General features: G+C 34.5%; 2 protein-coding genes and 1 long non-coding RNA gene across 5 annotated transcripts; 2 read left to right on the forward strand and 1 right to left on the reverse strand.

Annotated features, from left to right (window-relative positions):
• Window positions 1–285: 285 nt before the first annotated feature.
• On the reverse strand, window positions 286–4,430 carry LOC114419383 (serine/threonine-protein kinase SRK2E-like). Of its 2 annotated transcripts, none has more exons than XM_028385034.1 (9): window positions 3,719–4,430; window positions 2,772–2,864; window positions 2,587–2,688; window positions 2,447–2,500; window positions 2,265–2,357; window positions 1,950–2,042; window positions 1,286–1,390; window positions 1,107–1,205; window positions 286–861 (listed from the first exon to the last, which is right to left on the reverse strand). In XM_028385034.1, the coding sequence occupies exons 1-9, from the start codon at window positions 3,893–3,895 to the stop codon at window positions 565–567; spliced, it is 1,113 nt and encodes a 370-aa protein (XP_028240835.1). In that variant the 5' UTR covers window positions 3,896–4,430; the 3' UTR covers window positions 286–564. The 2 variants fall into 2 exon arrangements, with proteins under 2 accessions (XP_028240835.1, XP_028240836.1); XM_028385035.1 differs by having other exon boundaries at window positions 2,790–2,864; window positions 3,719–4,427.
• A 2,695-nt stretch (window positions 4,431–7,125) lies between these two features.
• Window positions 7,126–11,129, forward strand: LOC114419385. Of its 2 annotated transcripts, none has more exons than XR_003668249.1 (5): window positions 7,126–7,462; window positions 7,599–8,387; window positions 8,462–8,545; window positions 8,876–9,108; window positions 10,715–11,129. It is a non-coding gene; the product is annotated as an uncharacterized LOC114419385 (long non-coding RNA). The 2 variants fall into 2 exon arrangements; XR_003668250.1 differs by having other exon boundaries at window positions 8,488–8,545.
• Window positions 11,130–13,093: 1,964 nt separating this feature from the next.
• LOC114419386 (pentatricopeptide repeat-containing protein At2g15820, chloroplastic-like) lies at window positions 13,094–17,566 on the forward strand. Its single transcript, XM_028385036.1, has 2 exons — window positions 13,094–13,622; window positions 15,368–17,566. Exons 1-2 carry the CDS (start codon window positions 13,170–13,172, stop codon window positions 17,204–17,206), a joined length of 2,292 nt encoding a protein of 763 aa, XP_028240837.1. The 5' UTR covers window positions 13,094–13,169; the 3' UTR covers window positions 17,207–17,566.
• Window positions 17,567–17,861: the final 295 nt, after the last annotated feature.

A 17,861-nucleotide genomic window follows, 5' to 3' on the forward strand; every position in this document is an offset into this window, starting at 1 on the left:
TAGATGCTAGACTTTCATTGACACCTTAAAGAGTGCAACACTCAAATCATTAATCTTATCACTTATCTTTCTTCTCTTTTTACGAAGTTTAATGATTATACACTTATCCTGTCATCCCATTATACGATTTTTAAGTAATTATTATAAAACTTAACAAACTTATCATGAATGATAGATTGTAATTAAATGACGGGATAAAATTATTTCACACTATTAATGTATGACCCTTATCTCCTTTATAAACTATCATTTTTCAAAATGAAAATAACCTAACATATGACCATATGACGAGAACAAAGTACTAATTCCAAGGAAATGAAAAGGGAAAGGCAACCACTTCATAATATAACAATGACACACTATCAATACAAAGCAGCATGTAATCATGAAAGGACCATTGACTATAAGCAGGAATGATCCTCACAACATAAACTTTTTCACAGAATCCTTCCCTTCAGATGTGAAATCTTTTCCTTCCAGATATTCCAAACCCTTTGAACAACCCATGGCATACTATATATATAAATTGATCAGAGAAGTCAGTTTGCATTGTCTGCCAGCAGCTCATATTGCATAAACTATTTCTCCACTGCTATCAATGTCGAGGTCGGGATCGGTCTCTAGGTCCTCGTCCATGTCGTCGTCATCAATGTCCAAGCTACCAGTAAGATACTGGTTGAGAGACTGAGTTCCGGCTGCAGGAATTGTAGCCTCACTGATTATCTGCATGATTTCTTCAATGCTCTGCATTGGTTGATCAGGCTCCTCAAATTGCCTGTTCATCGTGTTCTCAACCATGAGATCGGCCGGCAGGTTCTTCAAAAACCATTCGTGGTTTCGAATCTCGGGAATACTTATTCTCTATTTAAAACAATATTAGCCTCCAATTGAAAGTTGATGCCATCATATTTCAGGAAAGAAAGAAAGAAAAAAAAATAAGAGGAGCATGCCTTGGAATTGAGCATTGTAGTTCCCAATAAATTTCAACTAATAATAGATAGTGTATTAGTAATAGTGTGTTAGAAAGAGTATTAGAGTGTGTTGCTAACAATTTTCAGATTATATAAATATCGCACATAATTTTCAGATTAAAAAAAAAAACTGACCTGTGCAGGGTCTGCCACAAAGATCCTAGAGATTAGATGACGGCACTCAGAAGATATATGAACATAATCAGGAATTGAGTACTGGACTTTCAAAATCCTCTGCAAGCATAATCCAACAGTTTAAGAAAAGTAATTCAATATTATTACTACATTGACCTAAAAATGGTGCAGTAGGTTACATGAATTGTCTTCCGGAAATTTTTAGGTTCCTCTGGATCCTCAAAAGGATATGCACCCACCAACATGACATATAAGGTCACCCCACAAGACCACACATCTGCAATCTGAATCATAGTAGAATGGAAACATCAATACAAGGCATTACTAAATAAGAAAAAAATGCATAGCTAGCCAGGAATCTTTTGCATTAACATCTAATATCTAGTTTCTTGTGCAGGAGATAAAGCCTAATGTTACTCACAAGCCTATTTCTAACCGTAAATGAAAATTTGATAAATGTTATTCACATTTATCAATCTTTTCTCTTCAAGATTCACAACCACTCAGCTGAAACTCACATTGAAAAAGGAATGAGAAGCAACGAGCCTTTCACACTGGGGAAGCTATAAAAGTGACAATCCAATTAAACCCCTAGTCATTGCAGAATATATCATTCTAAGCTTGTTCCCAGGCGACACCTTGAAGTTTAAGTTGATTGTGTCTTTCCTGACATTAAGTTCAAAGATTCTACAGGGCACGGAACCAATTAACAACTGGTTGTCGTCGTCACAATTTTAAAATTATGATCTGAGTTATATTGTAGTAAGGAAAACAACAAAGGTCCACATATGCTAACAAATACAGCTCAATGAATTTTCTTCAAGGATAGAAGTTACATAATACCTTGCCGTCATATTCCTTCTTAAGCAAAACTTCAGGAGCAATGTATGCAGGGGTACCGACTGTAGATTTAGGTTGTGAATGTAGCACGGAGGACTGCAAAAGTAAGACAGTCAAGATTTGTGTCACAGATATTACAAATTAATCCACCAAAGGCAAAGGACATACAAAGAAATATTCTTGATCTTGGAGTAAAACAATTTTGCAATGAACTTTCTAAACAATGCCCAGTTCAAATGTGATTTCAACAATCTGGAATGCAGGTAATATAAGCCTGAAGGTACTAACAGATAAAACAGTATGAAGAAAGAAGTATACCTTTGAATACCCAAAATCACAAATCTTCAAACGAGGAGCTGGACTACCATCCAACAATGTGTTCTCCAACTTCAAGTCACGATGGCATACTTGCTTTATTAAATAAGATAAATAGACATTCAAGTCAGCAACTCATTATACCTATTGTAAGAGTAAAGACTAAAGATGCCGAACTTATGTACCATTGCATGACAGTAGCTAACCCCTGATATAAGTTGTTGGAAGAAGAAGCGTGCCTGCAACAAAACATAATAGGCATTAATGGTAAGCAGTAACTGCAACAGAACTGCAACAAAAATGCATGAAAGGAATAGAAAAGAACCTCATCTTCACTAAACCGTCCTGCATTGCATATCCGCTCAAATAACTCTCCCCCAGAAGCGTACTCCATCACAATAGCCAAATGTGTAGGGGTTAATATGATCTATACTTGCAGAGAATGAGAACTAATTAAAATATATCTCAGTTATAGGTAGGAGGAAATAGGCTAAGGCATTGGATGCGTACAGAGTTCAGAGAACAAACCTCCTTGAACCTGACAATATTGGGATGCCTCAGTGATCGGTGATTTATAATTTCCCTTCGTACATTTTCATCTATCTGTTTAGAAGAAAACACGGTTGAGCTCAACATCACATAGGGAAATCCACATGCACACAACACAGTTTCTTTCGAACTTCAATTAACCTACCCCACAGCTTAGCATGCAAAATCCAATGAAATTGACTCACATGAACTCCAGAAGAAATAAGCTTCCTCATACAGGGGAATGGAGGCGTACATGTGGCTTATTGAACCAACACAACACATTAGTTATACCATTAGTTATAAATTCTCATTTACTATTCAGAAGTTCTGCCATCAAGCATACTGTAGCATTTTAACTTCAATTTAACCACCGCAACAAACATTTAGACCCAACAACAACACATATCATTATGCCTTTGAAAACAAACAGAGTTCTAGGGTATCTTATTATGTCCACTAATTCGCATAAGAGGCAGATGGGGGGGCACCACCATATTAAGATCAATAAAATAGGTAGAAGAGGAAAGCAAAAACTAGGTTCACATTCAACTAAGCATCCTCTATTACCCCAAAGGGCCTCAAATTCCATCCAAAAAACAAGAATAACAAAATCAGTACACACAGTTAGATTAGGCAACACGTACACATCTCAAAACTTGAAAAGACTGAAATCAACATGTACACCCCCATTAATCACCATCACCACTTTTAGCACCATATCCAACAGACAACCAAAACACCACCACCAAAACCACAAATCAATTATAAGTTTATAACCAACAAACAATTCAGCTGCCAAAAATCCCACCCACACAAGCACGCGCGCGCACACACAAAAACCAAAACTTTACAACCAGCAACAAAACAAGAAAAGAAAACTTAATTTAGTAAAAAAGAAAAAGGAAAAAAAACAAATAGAAACAAACCTTGTCACCTCTCTCAATATACTTGACAGCAACAAGCTCCTCAGTGTGCTTGTCTCTCATGAGCCTTGCCACCCCAAAATTCCCAGACCCAATATCACGGACCAGCTCATACTTGTCACTGTCATGCATGATCGGCATATCCATTCCTGGCCCAACAGTCATAGCAGAACGATCCATATCCACCACCCCTTTTAAAAATCCCACCTTTTTTTTCTTTCTATTATACTATTATGCAACAAAAACACCAACACCCCAACAAAAAAAACCTTAACTTTCACATTGAAATATCCACGACCCAGATCAGATCTTTGCAAAACAAAACGATGGTCGATGCTGAAAAAAAGAGACTGCCAAGTTAAAAAGTTACTTCAGCTTGAGCCCGTGAAAAAAGGTTGCAACTTTCACCAACCAAACCAAATGGGGATATTTTTTTTTTCTTCTTCTTTCAGAGCTTGCAGTGGTTGAAGTTGAAGTAGAAGTTGGAAGTTGCAGTTGCAGGTGCAGAGGGTCGGTGATAGGCTCGTGAAAGTGTGAACCAGAACGTGAACGTATCGTCTCGTTGCTTTTCCTTTTTTCTCTCTCTCTCTTTCTTTCTTACACCAAAGTTTATCTTTTTGATTTTATCCAAACCTGAGAATCTGAGATGCATGAGACAGCAAATTTTTAATTTTTAATTTTTTTTTGGCTTTGGATTTTCTTTCTTTTTTGTGCTTTCAGACTTTTTCAGCAATACCAATGATGATGATGAGTTTAGAGAAGTATTTATTTATTTGTCACTGAATCAGTGAAACGTGTGATCCACAAACTTAGAAATTAAGGTGAACCTTTGGTATTTTTAGTTCAACTAAGTTACTACACCTTTGTGTTTAGACTTATAGAAAAGCGTGATGAATGACATAATTTTAGTAACACATTCTTCTTTTTAGTATTTTTAATGGAAGTGGATTCTCTACTAGGTGTATTTATATAATAAATTTATTCATTCTAAATCTTTTTTAAATTTTAATTTTAATTCTTTATCCTTTTTTATCCGTAATTTTAATTATATACTAACAAACATTTAGCTAAAATCTTAAATCTTAAACCTATTACATCCTACAATACTACTAGTAAGCTTCCTTGATCGTAAGAATCATGTCAAAAAGCCAGCATTTACTGACAAATATTTTCCGCAACGAGGAGTTCGAATGTTAGAACGATCACTTTTTAATCGAATTTGAGAAAAAATAAAATTTGAACAATCAATTTTCTATGGTTAAGATTACTAGATCTATGCCTGCATTTATACAATTAGATACAAAATTATACATTTTTTAAACAGGTTCAAAACCTAACATGAAACAAAACCACATGAAAATTAAGTCTCAATCAATTTGGAAACCCAAAAATCTTTCAAAATCAGCTAAAATATACACTTGAGACTTATTTTTAATGTCATTTTTATTTTATTTATATTTCTTTTTCTCAAACATCAATTGCATTTCATAATTTTCATATAAATAAATTTAATAGGACAAATTTCATATCTTTAATCAATAAAAAATAATTCAAAACCATATCCTAAAATTAATACAATCAATTTTTTGAAAAGTATCAATGTGTTATAAAATAATTTTTTTTCAACAAAATAATATATTATATATATATATATATATATAAATGGTACTGGAAGCACCAAATACAAAAATAATTAAATAAATTATATTTATATCCCATTTGTTTTTCTTAAAATGTATTTGATACTTTTCTTTCTTTATATTATTTTTACTTTTGTTTTGTTAACATTGTTAAGTAACGTTTTCTTAAATATGTGATGTGAGTAAATGAAATTATCTTAAAATTTTTATTATATTCATATCTTTTATATTTTTTTTCAAATATACTAAAAAAAACACATGGATACAAATGTAATTTACTCAAAAAAAATTTCCACAATCAACGCATGACTAAAATACTAGATAACCTTTAACAAATGACTAAAGTACTAGATAACCTTCAACTTCCAATAGCTGAACAAAAATATATATCCCTCCAACAATTTCTAGTACTGCCCTTAAATATACTATTCCAACCCCCCACCAAAATATTCATTCAACCAGCAACATCACCCCTCAAACCTGAGAGCCCACCCACACTCACCATTACAGCTTCACTTTCCCACCTCTAATACATGCCACATGATTGCCACTCCAAAGCACAAATGAGTGATTAAATCCCCGCTGCTGATGATATAACCATGACCAGGATTGAAATTTTATATACTTCATCAGTTTCAGTATGTTCACTTCAATATTGTTGAAAATCTTGTTATTTCTAGCTCCCATATGCAAAAAATTACTGCACACCATAAAATTTGCCACATCTCACTTTCTTTCCTACATGAAATAACATTTGCAAATTGCTTGAAATGGCCCGCTAAATCTCCAATTTTGAGAGTAGAGAATGTTGGGGATATCCAAGTTTAACATCGTAGCCATATTTGCCTAACCACCTTGCACAATAAAAACAAATGTTGAGTTGATTCAAAATCAGATTGACATGTACCACACATCAACTCAACCTCATCAGTCATAACATTGTGTTTCTTCAAATTGTCCTTATATGGTAATGGATTCTTGAGAGCCCTCCACACCATGAATGCCACTTTATTTGGTATCTTCAACTTCCACAACAAAGGAAAGGTGTCGTTGACTTGCTCCCCGTCACCGGCAGAAATTAGCAACTTGTATGCCGAATTAGTAGAGTACAATCCAGAATCATCATGTCTCCATCTTCAAGAATCTGTGGCGTTCCTCTTATCTTTTAATAAGGGATCAAATTACAACCTAAAATAAAGTTAAAGGACCATATGAATAATTTAAGCTAAATTATAATCAAATTAATATAATACCAAGCTAGTCTAATATACGGATGACACAGTATTTATTGGGGAGATGACCACTAATAATGTGGTGGTGATTATGAGTACATTGAGGTGTTTTAAACTTGTGTCTAGCTTGAAAATCAATTTTCATAAAAGTAGATTTGGTAGATTGGTGGGAGTGAAGGAAGAAACTATGGGAAGATTTACAAGATATTTGAATTGTAAAGTTTTGCAATTCCTATTTGTTTACTTGGAAATCCCAATTGGTGTCAACCTAGGAGAATGCAGACTTGGAGCCCCATCATTAACAAAGTATCAAAGAAATTCATCCTTTGGAAGCACAAACATCTAAGAATATGCTTGATCAATTTGGTATTTTCTTCACACTTTAAAAACATGAGAAACAAAGACGGTGAATTCACAATGGTTTTATCAAAACAGTCGTCGATACAAATGACATTTTTGTAAATATCAGTAAAATTATAATGATTTTTTTTTTCAATGACGTCAAATTTTGAAATAAAAAAAGTTCTTTGGAAAACCGTACTTGAAATCCCTAATTCAAAGACAGTTTTCAAAAACGTTTTTGAAGCTCAAGTATTTTGGCTTTTATACTCTTGCCATTTCTCGGTATCTCACCCTGTCTCACTAGCTCGCATCCTCTCATAGTCTCTTTGCGCCCTCTCTCGCTCGTGTCGCCGACGAAGGTGTCCAACGCCGCTGTTGAAGGTGATCACTGCCGCCGTCGAAGGTGTCCAGGGCAGCCGTTGAAGCTTCCTTCCGGAGAAGAAGGTTATTGGTTACATATGGGTGACGATTCTCGCACCATTGAGAACACGAGGGAACACGACGAGACCGTTTGCAAGCCCGACGATGATGAGGTTTTGAACTTTTATTATTAGGGTTTTATTCTGATTTGTGCCTTGTGATTGCAAAATTTGTGATTTTGTGTTACTGATATAGTATTATTGTCCTTAGTTTTAATCCCTAGTGGTTCTCCGCCTTTGTCTCGTACAGGAACCAGGCTATAACGCTTCAGGTTTTGCTGCCGCCTCTACACCAGGAGAAGCGAAGCTTGGTGTCGTGTCGCCATTGATCGAAGGCATGCCGCTTCCGGTGTTGGTAGAGGTGTCTCACTGGCTGGCGGTGGATGAGGCTTATGGGGTCGTGGGTCTGAGGCTGATATTTCAGGGCAGAGTGAGGTTGAAGGCTGGGGCCATCAAAATTGCGCACTACGGATTCTATGTTAAGCGGAGTTACACCCTGCGATGTCGATCAATGATTATCATTTATATAATATGACCCTCCTCAAGCTACCTATATCTTGTTTTGTTTCTGTCTTCAATTCACTGTAATAATGTCCTGCTACTCTTACTCTCTTTTATTTTTCTTTTCTAATCAGCAATTATATTTAGAGCCATAGGAGTTTGAGTTTTTTTTAAGGGGTTTGTTTTTCCAATTGAAAGAATTTCCAAGTCGCAGTGTCAAAGGTTGTGTTATTAATATTATTTATTTTAAGGAACCAGCAGAATGTATTTGTGAGTTTGCATTTGGGTTTGTATAAATTCAGCACCTAAGACTGGTGGTGAGGTAAGATCAAAATAAAACCCATCCTCTTGGTCACCTTCATTTTACTTTGTAATCCTCCGTTTCCTTTTTCTTAATTATTTAATTAGAACAATTTAATTGTGAGTTTGTGACAACTGACCCTTTCTCTGTGTACATAGTTTTAATGTATCACGATCCATTAGGTAGCAGCACCTGGCATTTGAAGATATGATCTCTTGGATGCGAGAAGGTGGCCAGGTAAGATCATGATATTTTTGTTACTTTAATGTGTTCTTTCATGTTATTTTGCATAAGTTTTAATTTGGATTTAGGTTGGGATATTTGATGCCACAAACAGTAGCAAAGAACGAAGAAACATGCTGATGAAATTGGTTGAAGAAGATGCAAGATGCAAGGTAGTCAAAGATGGCACTAAAATAAGTATATGATATGACAATGATAAATTTAGTTTTTAACTCTTATGATCCATCTTTTCGTGTTTATGTTGTAGATAATCTTTTTCAATTTTTCCTAATTATTGGGATTGTCAGACCAAGAGATTAGAAGTAAAATTGATTATGAGTTCTACAATAATTTCTTATTTTTTATACTTGAAGATGATGCGACATTCTTTACCAAATGCAGTACATTAATCTCAAATGTTGATCATTACTTATGAGTTCTACAATAATTTCTTATTTTCTATATTAACTCAGTAAAGTATCATTCATTTTCAAATTTGAAAGGTCGTCCCTTTGGGCACAAGATGATCAAGGAAACCAATACAATCCATTGTTGCAGAACCTTAGCTTTCAGCAGCAGAGCTCCACATTGAATGGACGTACACCTCTGTCCTCTGGCTTTGCAAATTGTTCGGTATTGAACTCTGCTACTCTGGGGCTTTCAGGTACTAGGTTCAGTGGAGGATCGACTTCACAAGTGTTTAACAACCAAGCGCCTCAATTTGCAAGCTTTTAAGGTATCATATTTTTCACTTTGGCATTTTATTTTCCCTCTATGTGATGCTAACAATATTATATGTGCCTATGTTAGCCATGCCATTTTTTTATTAACTAGGCTATAGTATATATGTTAACATTTATTACCATTACTAGTCCTGAAAGAGCACCGGGGGTACAACAACAGCAAGTGCCCCCTCTTTCTGTGAACACATTAATCACTCCACAATGTGCTGGCAATGACCTTGCAGCCCTAGCTATATCTTCATCTTTTAGGTATCTATGATTTCTTAAGAACTTTATAGCTTGCATATACCATGTTGGGAATTCTGATTGATTTGCTTTAACATTCAAAGTAATAAACATCTTTGTTTTTGAAGATATGGGTTGTTTGGAACTTTGATTGTCAGAGCAATAGATTTTCATAATCAAATTATGACCAAAAATCATTTTTTATAGTTTATTTTGACCAAAAAATATTCTTTTTTATATCAATTCCTAATAAAAAAAATTTAATTTAAAGGTTTCTTAAATTGACTCACCGTAAGAAAACATTCATTGACTAATCCTACTTTTACTTTAAATATGGGTCTTAAATAGTATATGACTGTACCAAATCCAATTCCGGAAGCAAATACGCTCCTAAATAGTAGCTATATCTTGTCCTGAAGACATGTATTTATGTCGAGCACTACACGAACATTTCAGCTATATTTAACTGCAATTTATAATATCTCTACTTTTAATTTTAAACTTTGAGTTTAATCGTTTTACAATATCTCTACTTTTATTTTTAAATTAGATACATGGTTGGTGAAAAAGATTGTGACATTATTAATTAAAAATTAGTAAATAATCTATATATTAATAGTGTAAAATATTCGTTACTGTATTATTTAATCATAAACTGATATATGTATGATATATTTTTAATTTTTTTTTATAAAAATAATAAATTTAGCTTGCATAGTTTCAAATATCCAGAACAAGTTACTGGTTGGTTTTGTTTATTTGGCCTTAAACTCCTGTGGGGTTTGACATTTGGATTCAAGCTCAAGGTCTTTTGCCTCATTGTGTTATGGCCTTTTTTTGTTTCTTTACAGCTTGGGGTGTTTGGTGTTTGTTCTTCTTCTTCTGATCACCAGTTCTTGTGTTTTTTTTTTCTTCTCGATTTGAATAACTGGTTACAACTTATTTGCAATTAAATGATCAGGGTCTTAAGCATCATACCCTGACTTTTTCTTTTTTGCTCAATTCATCAAGTGATTCATGATTCAATGTTATTTCTTCTACGAGTACTATCCACGTAATGAATGCTCCACTCTTTGCCAATTCGTATAATGTTTGACACTGTTTCATCCTACCTTGATTTCATCAGGTATTTGATCAATTGTGGTGCTCATTTTTTTACGGGTCAACATTTTTCTTCTCTTAATATGATAAAGGTTATTGAGTAATTATATTTGAACAATGGATAGAAGCAACATTAATCTGCATTGCGAAGTGCAATTTATGTCTAATCGTTGTCCTTTTTATACAAAATTTGTGTTTGTGTTGGAATGGTTCAATCTAGACTATCACTATAGGATTAACTTGAATGTAACTTGATCCCATTTTGTGCTGAAGTTTCAGGATTGGTACATAATATATCAGTATGCGGGATAGTGAGAAGAAGTTAAACAACAAAGGATCTAAAAAATCCAGGCCTTTGAAGGTGCATAAGAAGGGACAAGGGAAGAAGGAAGAAGTGAAAGTGGGATCAAAATCTCACACAAAAACTGCTTGCACTGATATATCAAGGAAGAGAGTTATCTCTTCTCTCAAGGTCAAAGGGCCACGTAAGGAAGAGAGTTAACTGTGGAGAAGGTTGGAAAGGTCATATGTATGGGATACTTCTTAATTGATTTTTCCTATTGTTATTATAAGAAAGAAAGGTATGCTCTATGTCACTTGAAATTTATCACATGAAAAATTTAGGGGACCATATCATTTAAAGGAATTATAAGTATATAAATGGTTGGTTTATTTAGTATTACTTAAATTGAATTTGGCGATATCAGGAAATTTTATGTACTCTTTTAAGTTGAATTTTTGTTTTCCATGAAAAAATTGATGTGGTATGCTATATGGTTGATTATAAACCAGGATGGTTTTCTTTCTCCAAACATTTTTCATGGAAAACAGCTTGCGGCAATGCAGTGTGATCTTATCCAAAAATAACTATTAGCTATTTTATCTTAAAAAATGCACGTTACTTAAAACTTAAGAACAGAAAGGTTTGGTGCCACATTTTGATCTCTCATTGTCCAATTTATGCAAGTTTATTTTGTCTTCCACTATTTTTATTTTATTTATTGTTTTAAAAATATAAAGAAAATAATATTTTTAATATTTTTATTTTTATTAAAATATACATATTAAGATGGTTCTCTCTGAAAAATTGTCTTACAATGTTTATTTTTTAAGATAATTTATGAAAAAATCATTTTAAAATCCTTATTTTTTATTTTTTTTAAAAAAACATTCTAAGACGGTTCTTCTAAAAATCATCTTAAAAATTTACTTTTTAAAACAGTTTTTGAAAAAATAGTTTTAGAATTCTCAATTTTATATATTTTTTTTAAAAATAGCATTCTAAGACGATTTCGGGGTAAAACAGTTGTAAAAAATGTATTGTTCTAAGATAATTTGAAAATTGTCATGGAAAGTCTTGTAAAAAATCTCTCATAATATAATCAATATTTAATTAATCTTTCCTTAAACATGATCATTCATTAACACCCTTTCTTTCATAATCATAAAACTGAATCTTTACGAAAAACTTGATTAATACTTGAATGAGTGAAAAAGATCATAACAAATGTAATAAAGAACAAAATTTTGATTAAATTTAGAAAATAAACAACAACAACTACTACTAACATTATTTCATCAATTAAAAACATGATTATATAAAGTTATGATCTTTATTAGAGCTTGTTTTTGTCATTGATCCATGCATCAAAACAATGATCTCTTCAGTAGGTCCTGATTTACGCAACATGACAAAGATTTCTTCTGGAGATCGGCCAACCATTGCATACAACTTGATAGGACTTTTAGAACTAAAATGTGAAAAGATGAAAAACATCTTCCCCGCTTCATTGTCGTCTTTAAGCTCCATATAATCATACTCAACACAATCATTACCTAAATATACATGTTTATGGTAAAAAAAAACCTCAAATAAGCTTCTTCCACCTCTTGTGACATCTATAATTGCTTCCCTCAAAGTAGCAAGAGACATTTCCTCACTAATTTTTATGAATTTAAGACCATTAGGACATTTAAACAATACCCCCTTAGAAGTTGATACCACATCACTATCATAATACACAAGAACTACTCCCTCCATCTTCAATGCAATATGTTGAAAGATCCAACACAATGTATTTAGCTTCCTCTTACCAATTGTATTCATTATCATCTTGTAGTATTCTCTCGTGAGTCAATTATCAACAACGACCAAGATTGCACCGACAAAATGGATTGTTCAGATTGCATCGAGGTCTACAAGGACACTATTTGCTTGTCAGATCGTCATAAATATGATTGTTAAATCACACTATATAATAGAATCATGATTTCGTTTTATAATTGAGGGGTGGAATCAAATAACACAATGGAAATACAATTTCGTTGTGTTACCCCACTATATAACGAAATCATGTTTTTATTGTGTAATTGGGGGTGAAAAAAATTAACCATGGAAATGTACTTTCATTGTGAATTTTTTTTCACCTCCAAATTGCACTAACATAAACATGATTTCGTTGTTCAATTTTTCAGGGGCAGTTTTGGGATATGTCTAAGGTGCACCCACGTGGGTAGTGTCATTAGAAAAACTGCTAGTGCGAATAGCAACTCCCACCATGAAGCTTTCATCCATCCCTAGGGTATCTAAGTTGGGCCGAGACAAAACAGACCCAACAGGCCGAAAGTTGAAAAAACTCACTCTCCCCACAAGTCTCATTTCAGCTTCAACAAGGATGATATGACACTGAAGCACAAACCTTGCAGCTGCAGCAGAGTGTAACCGAGCATGGTGGGGAGGTTTGTGACACGTCACGACCTTCTTCTTCCACTTCCACTAACTACTCTTTCCCCAAACCCTAATCCTCCAACCATGCGCTCTTCCTCCACCCTCCTCCACTCTCTCGCTCTCTCTCTCTCCCATCTCCACCACCCCTTCCTCTCCGCTCCTCCGCTCTTCCCGCGCCTCGCCGTGACGGTGCCGGAAAGGGAGGTTCTCAGGTCGGCGGAGGCGGAGGCGAGGGGGCTGCGGGGGCCGGAGGTGGAGGTGGGGGAGCTGAGCGCGGTTCCGGAAGAGTGGCGGAGGGCGAGGGTGGCGTGGCTCTGCAAGGAGCTGCCCGCGCACAAGGCGGGGACTCTGGTGAGGATACTGAACGCGCAGAAGAAGTGGATGTGGCAGGAGGACGCCACCTACGTCCTTGTCCACTGCCTCCGCGTTCGCGAAAACGAAACCGCATTCAAGGTAACTCTTCATCTTCCTACCTTGTTACCATAATTTTAAATTTGATTTTTTAATTTCGTCCATAAATCTCTCCGTATCTAATTAAAAAGGAACATTTCAACTAATTCACATTTTAAAAAAAATAGTTAAAGAAAAATAATTAATTTAATTAATCAAATTAAATCTATCAATTAATAATATTACTATTTTAAAATTTTTTATGTTTATTTTTTATGTAGTTAATTCTTTCTTATTAATATTCTACTTAATTCTCTCTTATTAATGTTGAGAGAAAAAAATTAAATAAGAATATGTATGAAAAAATAATTAAGGCATCAAGTAGAAAGTAAAAAAAAAGTGTTATAAAAAAGAGACAAATAAATCTTTAAAGACCATGTTGTAATCACGGATGGAGAGAGTAATGTGCTAACTTACGTTATTATTTTTTTTATTGAGAAATGTTAATTTTTTAAAATTTTAGTTTTATTGATTTGTTGGCATAGGGGATAGAATCCACTATCTTTCTCTGTTTCTCTTCTCACTTAACCATCTAATCCACCTTATATCTTCACTAATTTGTGTTATTAATTATTATTACTATCAACATAGTTTCGCATGGTTGTCTGATAACGTTGTCTCTTAATCGTTTAGTCAGCAGTTCAATTCCCGAGTCAGTGTGTATGGAAAAAGATCTGATGGAAGAGGTTGGTCTTTTAAATGAATCTCAGAATCTCAGTGTATTGAGAGATTAGTCTTTAGCTTCTGGTAGGAGATACCTTGGGTTCACAAAAAAAAAAAAAACTTGCGTTAATACTCTGGCCTCTTCAAATTTGTGTTTTTAAGAATTAGTTCTTTGAAGGTGTAATGTGCCTTCCCATGCAGGACTAATTTGCATATAGTATTAGTATTTTCAGGGAAATAAAATAACTAGACTTGCCTCTTTTGGGGATGAAGTTGCGTATTATGTTGTAGGAATTGATAAGAACCCTAGGCTTTCAACTGGAGGATACTTATGGGTGAGTTTAATTTATATGCATTGTCGGTGTGAAACATTTTTACATAGCCATCTAATAGGAATTCACCTTGTCGTCATATTTTATTAATGAATAGGATTATGTGGTAAGATAGTCAAATCCTATTGGATGTATGTGAGAGTTTTATGATGCATATAAATTAAATTCATTACTGATTTTCTATTTAATGTTGTGCATGAAATGGTTTTTGTGAGAATGGCGGAAGGGATGCCAATGGTGAGAGAATGATTATGTATTGAAAATGTTGTTCTAGAAAATCAAGAAATTGGCATCTTGATGGAGTTCGAGTGCTTTGAAATTGGGTCTTGGTCGTAGTTTATTGTAGATTCAGGGAATGCTTTTGCTGATATTGGTTAACTTAGGTGGTGTAACTAGATTTCTGAAGTTCCGTGACTGGGAGCATGATAACATGAAAATCCGTTCTATTCTTATTGGCTAATATAAATTTTTGGTGTGGCATATTGAATGGTGCAAAGCTTCCCTGTCGCTAGTTTGTATTGTTATTTGTCATGGAAAGTTTTTGAACCTGGAATTGTTGTTTTACTAAATGTGTCCATCTTCCTTCCTGTGAATTGGTTGTTCGTTCTTTATTTCGTCTAATGGTTCGAAATTGGAATTGATACTTGGCTGTAAATATTATGTGCTTGATTACTTGACCAGAACATTTTACAAAATTTCATCATGAGCTATTAGGTTTTTTCACAAATTTAATTACTTTTGTCCTTCCTAAAGGTATACAAGTGGATGATGCAACGTAATTGGTATCGATTTGATTTTGCTCTTGCTACCAAGCTAGCAGATTACATGGGTAAAGAGGGAAAGTTTTCAAAGTGCCGTGAGGTATTTGATGATATTATTAATCAAGGCCGTGTTCCTAGTGAGTCAACCTTCCATATATTAGTTGTTGCTTATCTCAGTGCTCCTGTTCAAGGTTGTTTGGATGAAGCATGCAGCATTTACAATCGGATGATTCAGTTGGGTGGTTACCAACCCCGTCTTAGCATACATAATTCCGTCTTCAAAGCTCTTGTAAGCAATCCGGGGATCTTGTCAAAGAATTACCTTAAGCAAGCTGAGTTTATATATCATCATTTGGTTACAACTGGACTTGATGTGCATAAAGAAATTTATGGGGGCCTAATTTGGCTGCATAGCTATCAGGATTCCATAGATAAAGAAAGGATAGCAGAATTGAGGGAAGCAATGCTCCGTGCTGGATTTGAGGAGGATAGAGAGGTGCTATTATCAATCTTGAGGGCTTGTGCAAGGGAAGGGGAGGTGGAGGAAGCAGAAAAGAGTTGGGTCAAACTTCTCGAGTTTGAAAATGACCCCCCAGCTCTGGCTTTTGTGTATAAAATGGAAGTCTACTCAAAGGTTGGCATGCCGATGAAGTCATTGGATATATTCAGGGAAATGCAGTCAAAACTAGGTAGAACAGATGTTGCAGCATATAATCAAATAATAGAGATACTATGCAAAGCACAAGAATCAGAATTGGCCGAATCAATCATGGCAGATTTTGTCAAGAGTGATCTGAAGCCCCTTACGCCATCGTATGTTTATTTACTAAGCATGTACTTCAATTTGGAATTACATGACAAACTGGAAGAGTCATTCTACAAGTGCTTGGAGAAATGTCGTCCTAATTGTGCTATATACAGTATATATCTGAATTCTTTGGTGAAAATAGGTAATATTGACAAGGCCGAGGATATATTTAACCAAATGAATCATGATGCGACCATCGGTGTTAATGCTCGATCATGTAACATCATCTTAAGTGGATACCTGTCTTCAGGAAAACACTTAAAGGCAGAGAAGGTCTATGACTTTATGTGTCTAAAAAAGTATGAAATTGAATCCTCATTAATGGAACAGCTTGACTATATCCTGAGCTTGAAAAGGAAAGTTGTTAAAAGACCAATAAGCATGAAGTTAAGCAAAGAGCAAAGAGAAATCATGATTGGGTTGCTTTTAGGTGGTTTGCGAATTGATTCTGATGACCGAAGGAGGAATCACATTATTCGTTTTGATTTTGATGGCAATTCCGGCAGCCATTATGTCCTGAAGAGTCATATATATCACCTGTTTTTTGAGTGGCTGCATCCTACTTGTAAGCCAGGTGACAATAGTGAAAACATACCGGATAAGTTTTGCACCATTGCAAGCTCTCATTTTGGCTTTTATGCAGATCAGTTTTGGTCAAAAGGTGAACCTAGTATTCCAAAACTAGTCCATAGGTGGTTGTCACCATGTGTTCTTGCATACTGGTACATGTATGGTGGCCATCGAAATTCATCAGGGGATATTTTGCTGAAAGTAAAGGGAAGTCGTGAGGGTGTTGAGAACATTGTCAGAAAATTTAAAGGCATGTCCATGGATTGTAAAGTCAAGAGGAAAGGAAGGGTTTTTTGGATTGGTATTCTGGGAAGCAATTCAACTTGGTTCTGGAAATTGGTTGAGCCATATGTCATAGAAAATAAAGATTTTGCTGAAGCAGGTGATGAGACAAAGGAGCAGGATGCAAAGGAAACTGAAGATATTAACTTCAATAGTGATTCAGATGAATGAAAAAGAATGATACTACATTGATGATCATGGTTTGGAGAAGGTTTTTTAAGGGAGTTTTCCTGGCCAGATTGTGCTTTTACACCTGTTTCTAGTACTTGTTTGATTTCTGTACTTCCACAGATTCATTTTACTAGAGTCACTGCTATGGTTGCAAAATGAAGGCTTTCTTGAATATTTTTGTATCCATCCTCTGAAATATTCTACTTGTATATTCCTAATTTCCGATGCATAGAAAATTAGAGTAGGGACTTAAAAACTCTGTTACACTAATTCAACATGGTTGAAGCATTACATGGAATGTTTGTAATTCTTTTCTACTACAGTTTAGTTCTTTAAATGAGAACTGCGAATTATTCTCTATTGCAAGTGATGATACTAGCTAATCTAAAATAAAAGTCGATATCATATACGGAAATTATACGATCTCATGGTCATCTATCTGTTGTTCTGGGAAAAGTTTTCACATACAAAATCATGTAGTCAAAGATTATTGTGATTCAATGTTATCTGCATTGCTGTGCTCATTGATGGCCTTGCTAAATTTCTCAAGGATATGAATTATTACATTATTTAATTTTCATGGAATAATATTTTGTTTTTTTGGTGCGATGATGCTACACTAGTTTTTGAAATCAAATTAAAAAAAATAAAATTA

This window comes from Glycine soja, chromosome 7, assembly GCF_004193775.1.
Source record: "Glycine soja cultivar W05 chromosome 7, ASM419377v2, whole genome shotgun sequence".
Taxonomy (NCBI): domain Eukaryota; kingdom Viridiplantae; phylum Streptophyta; class Magnoliopsida; order Fabales; family Fabaceae; genus Glycine; species Glycine soja.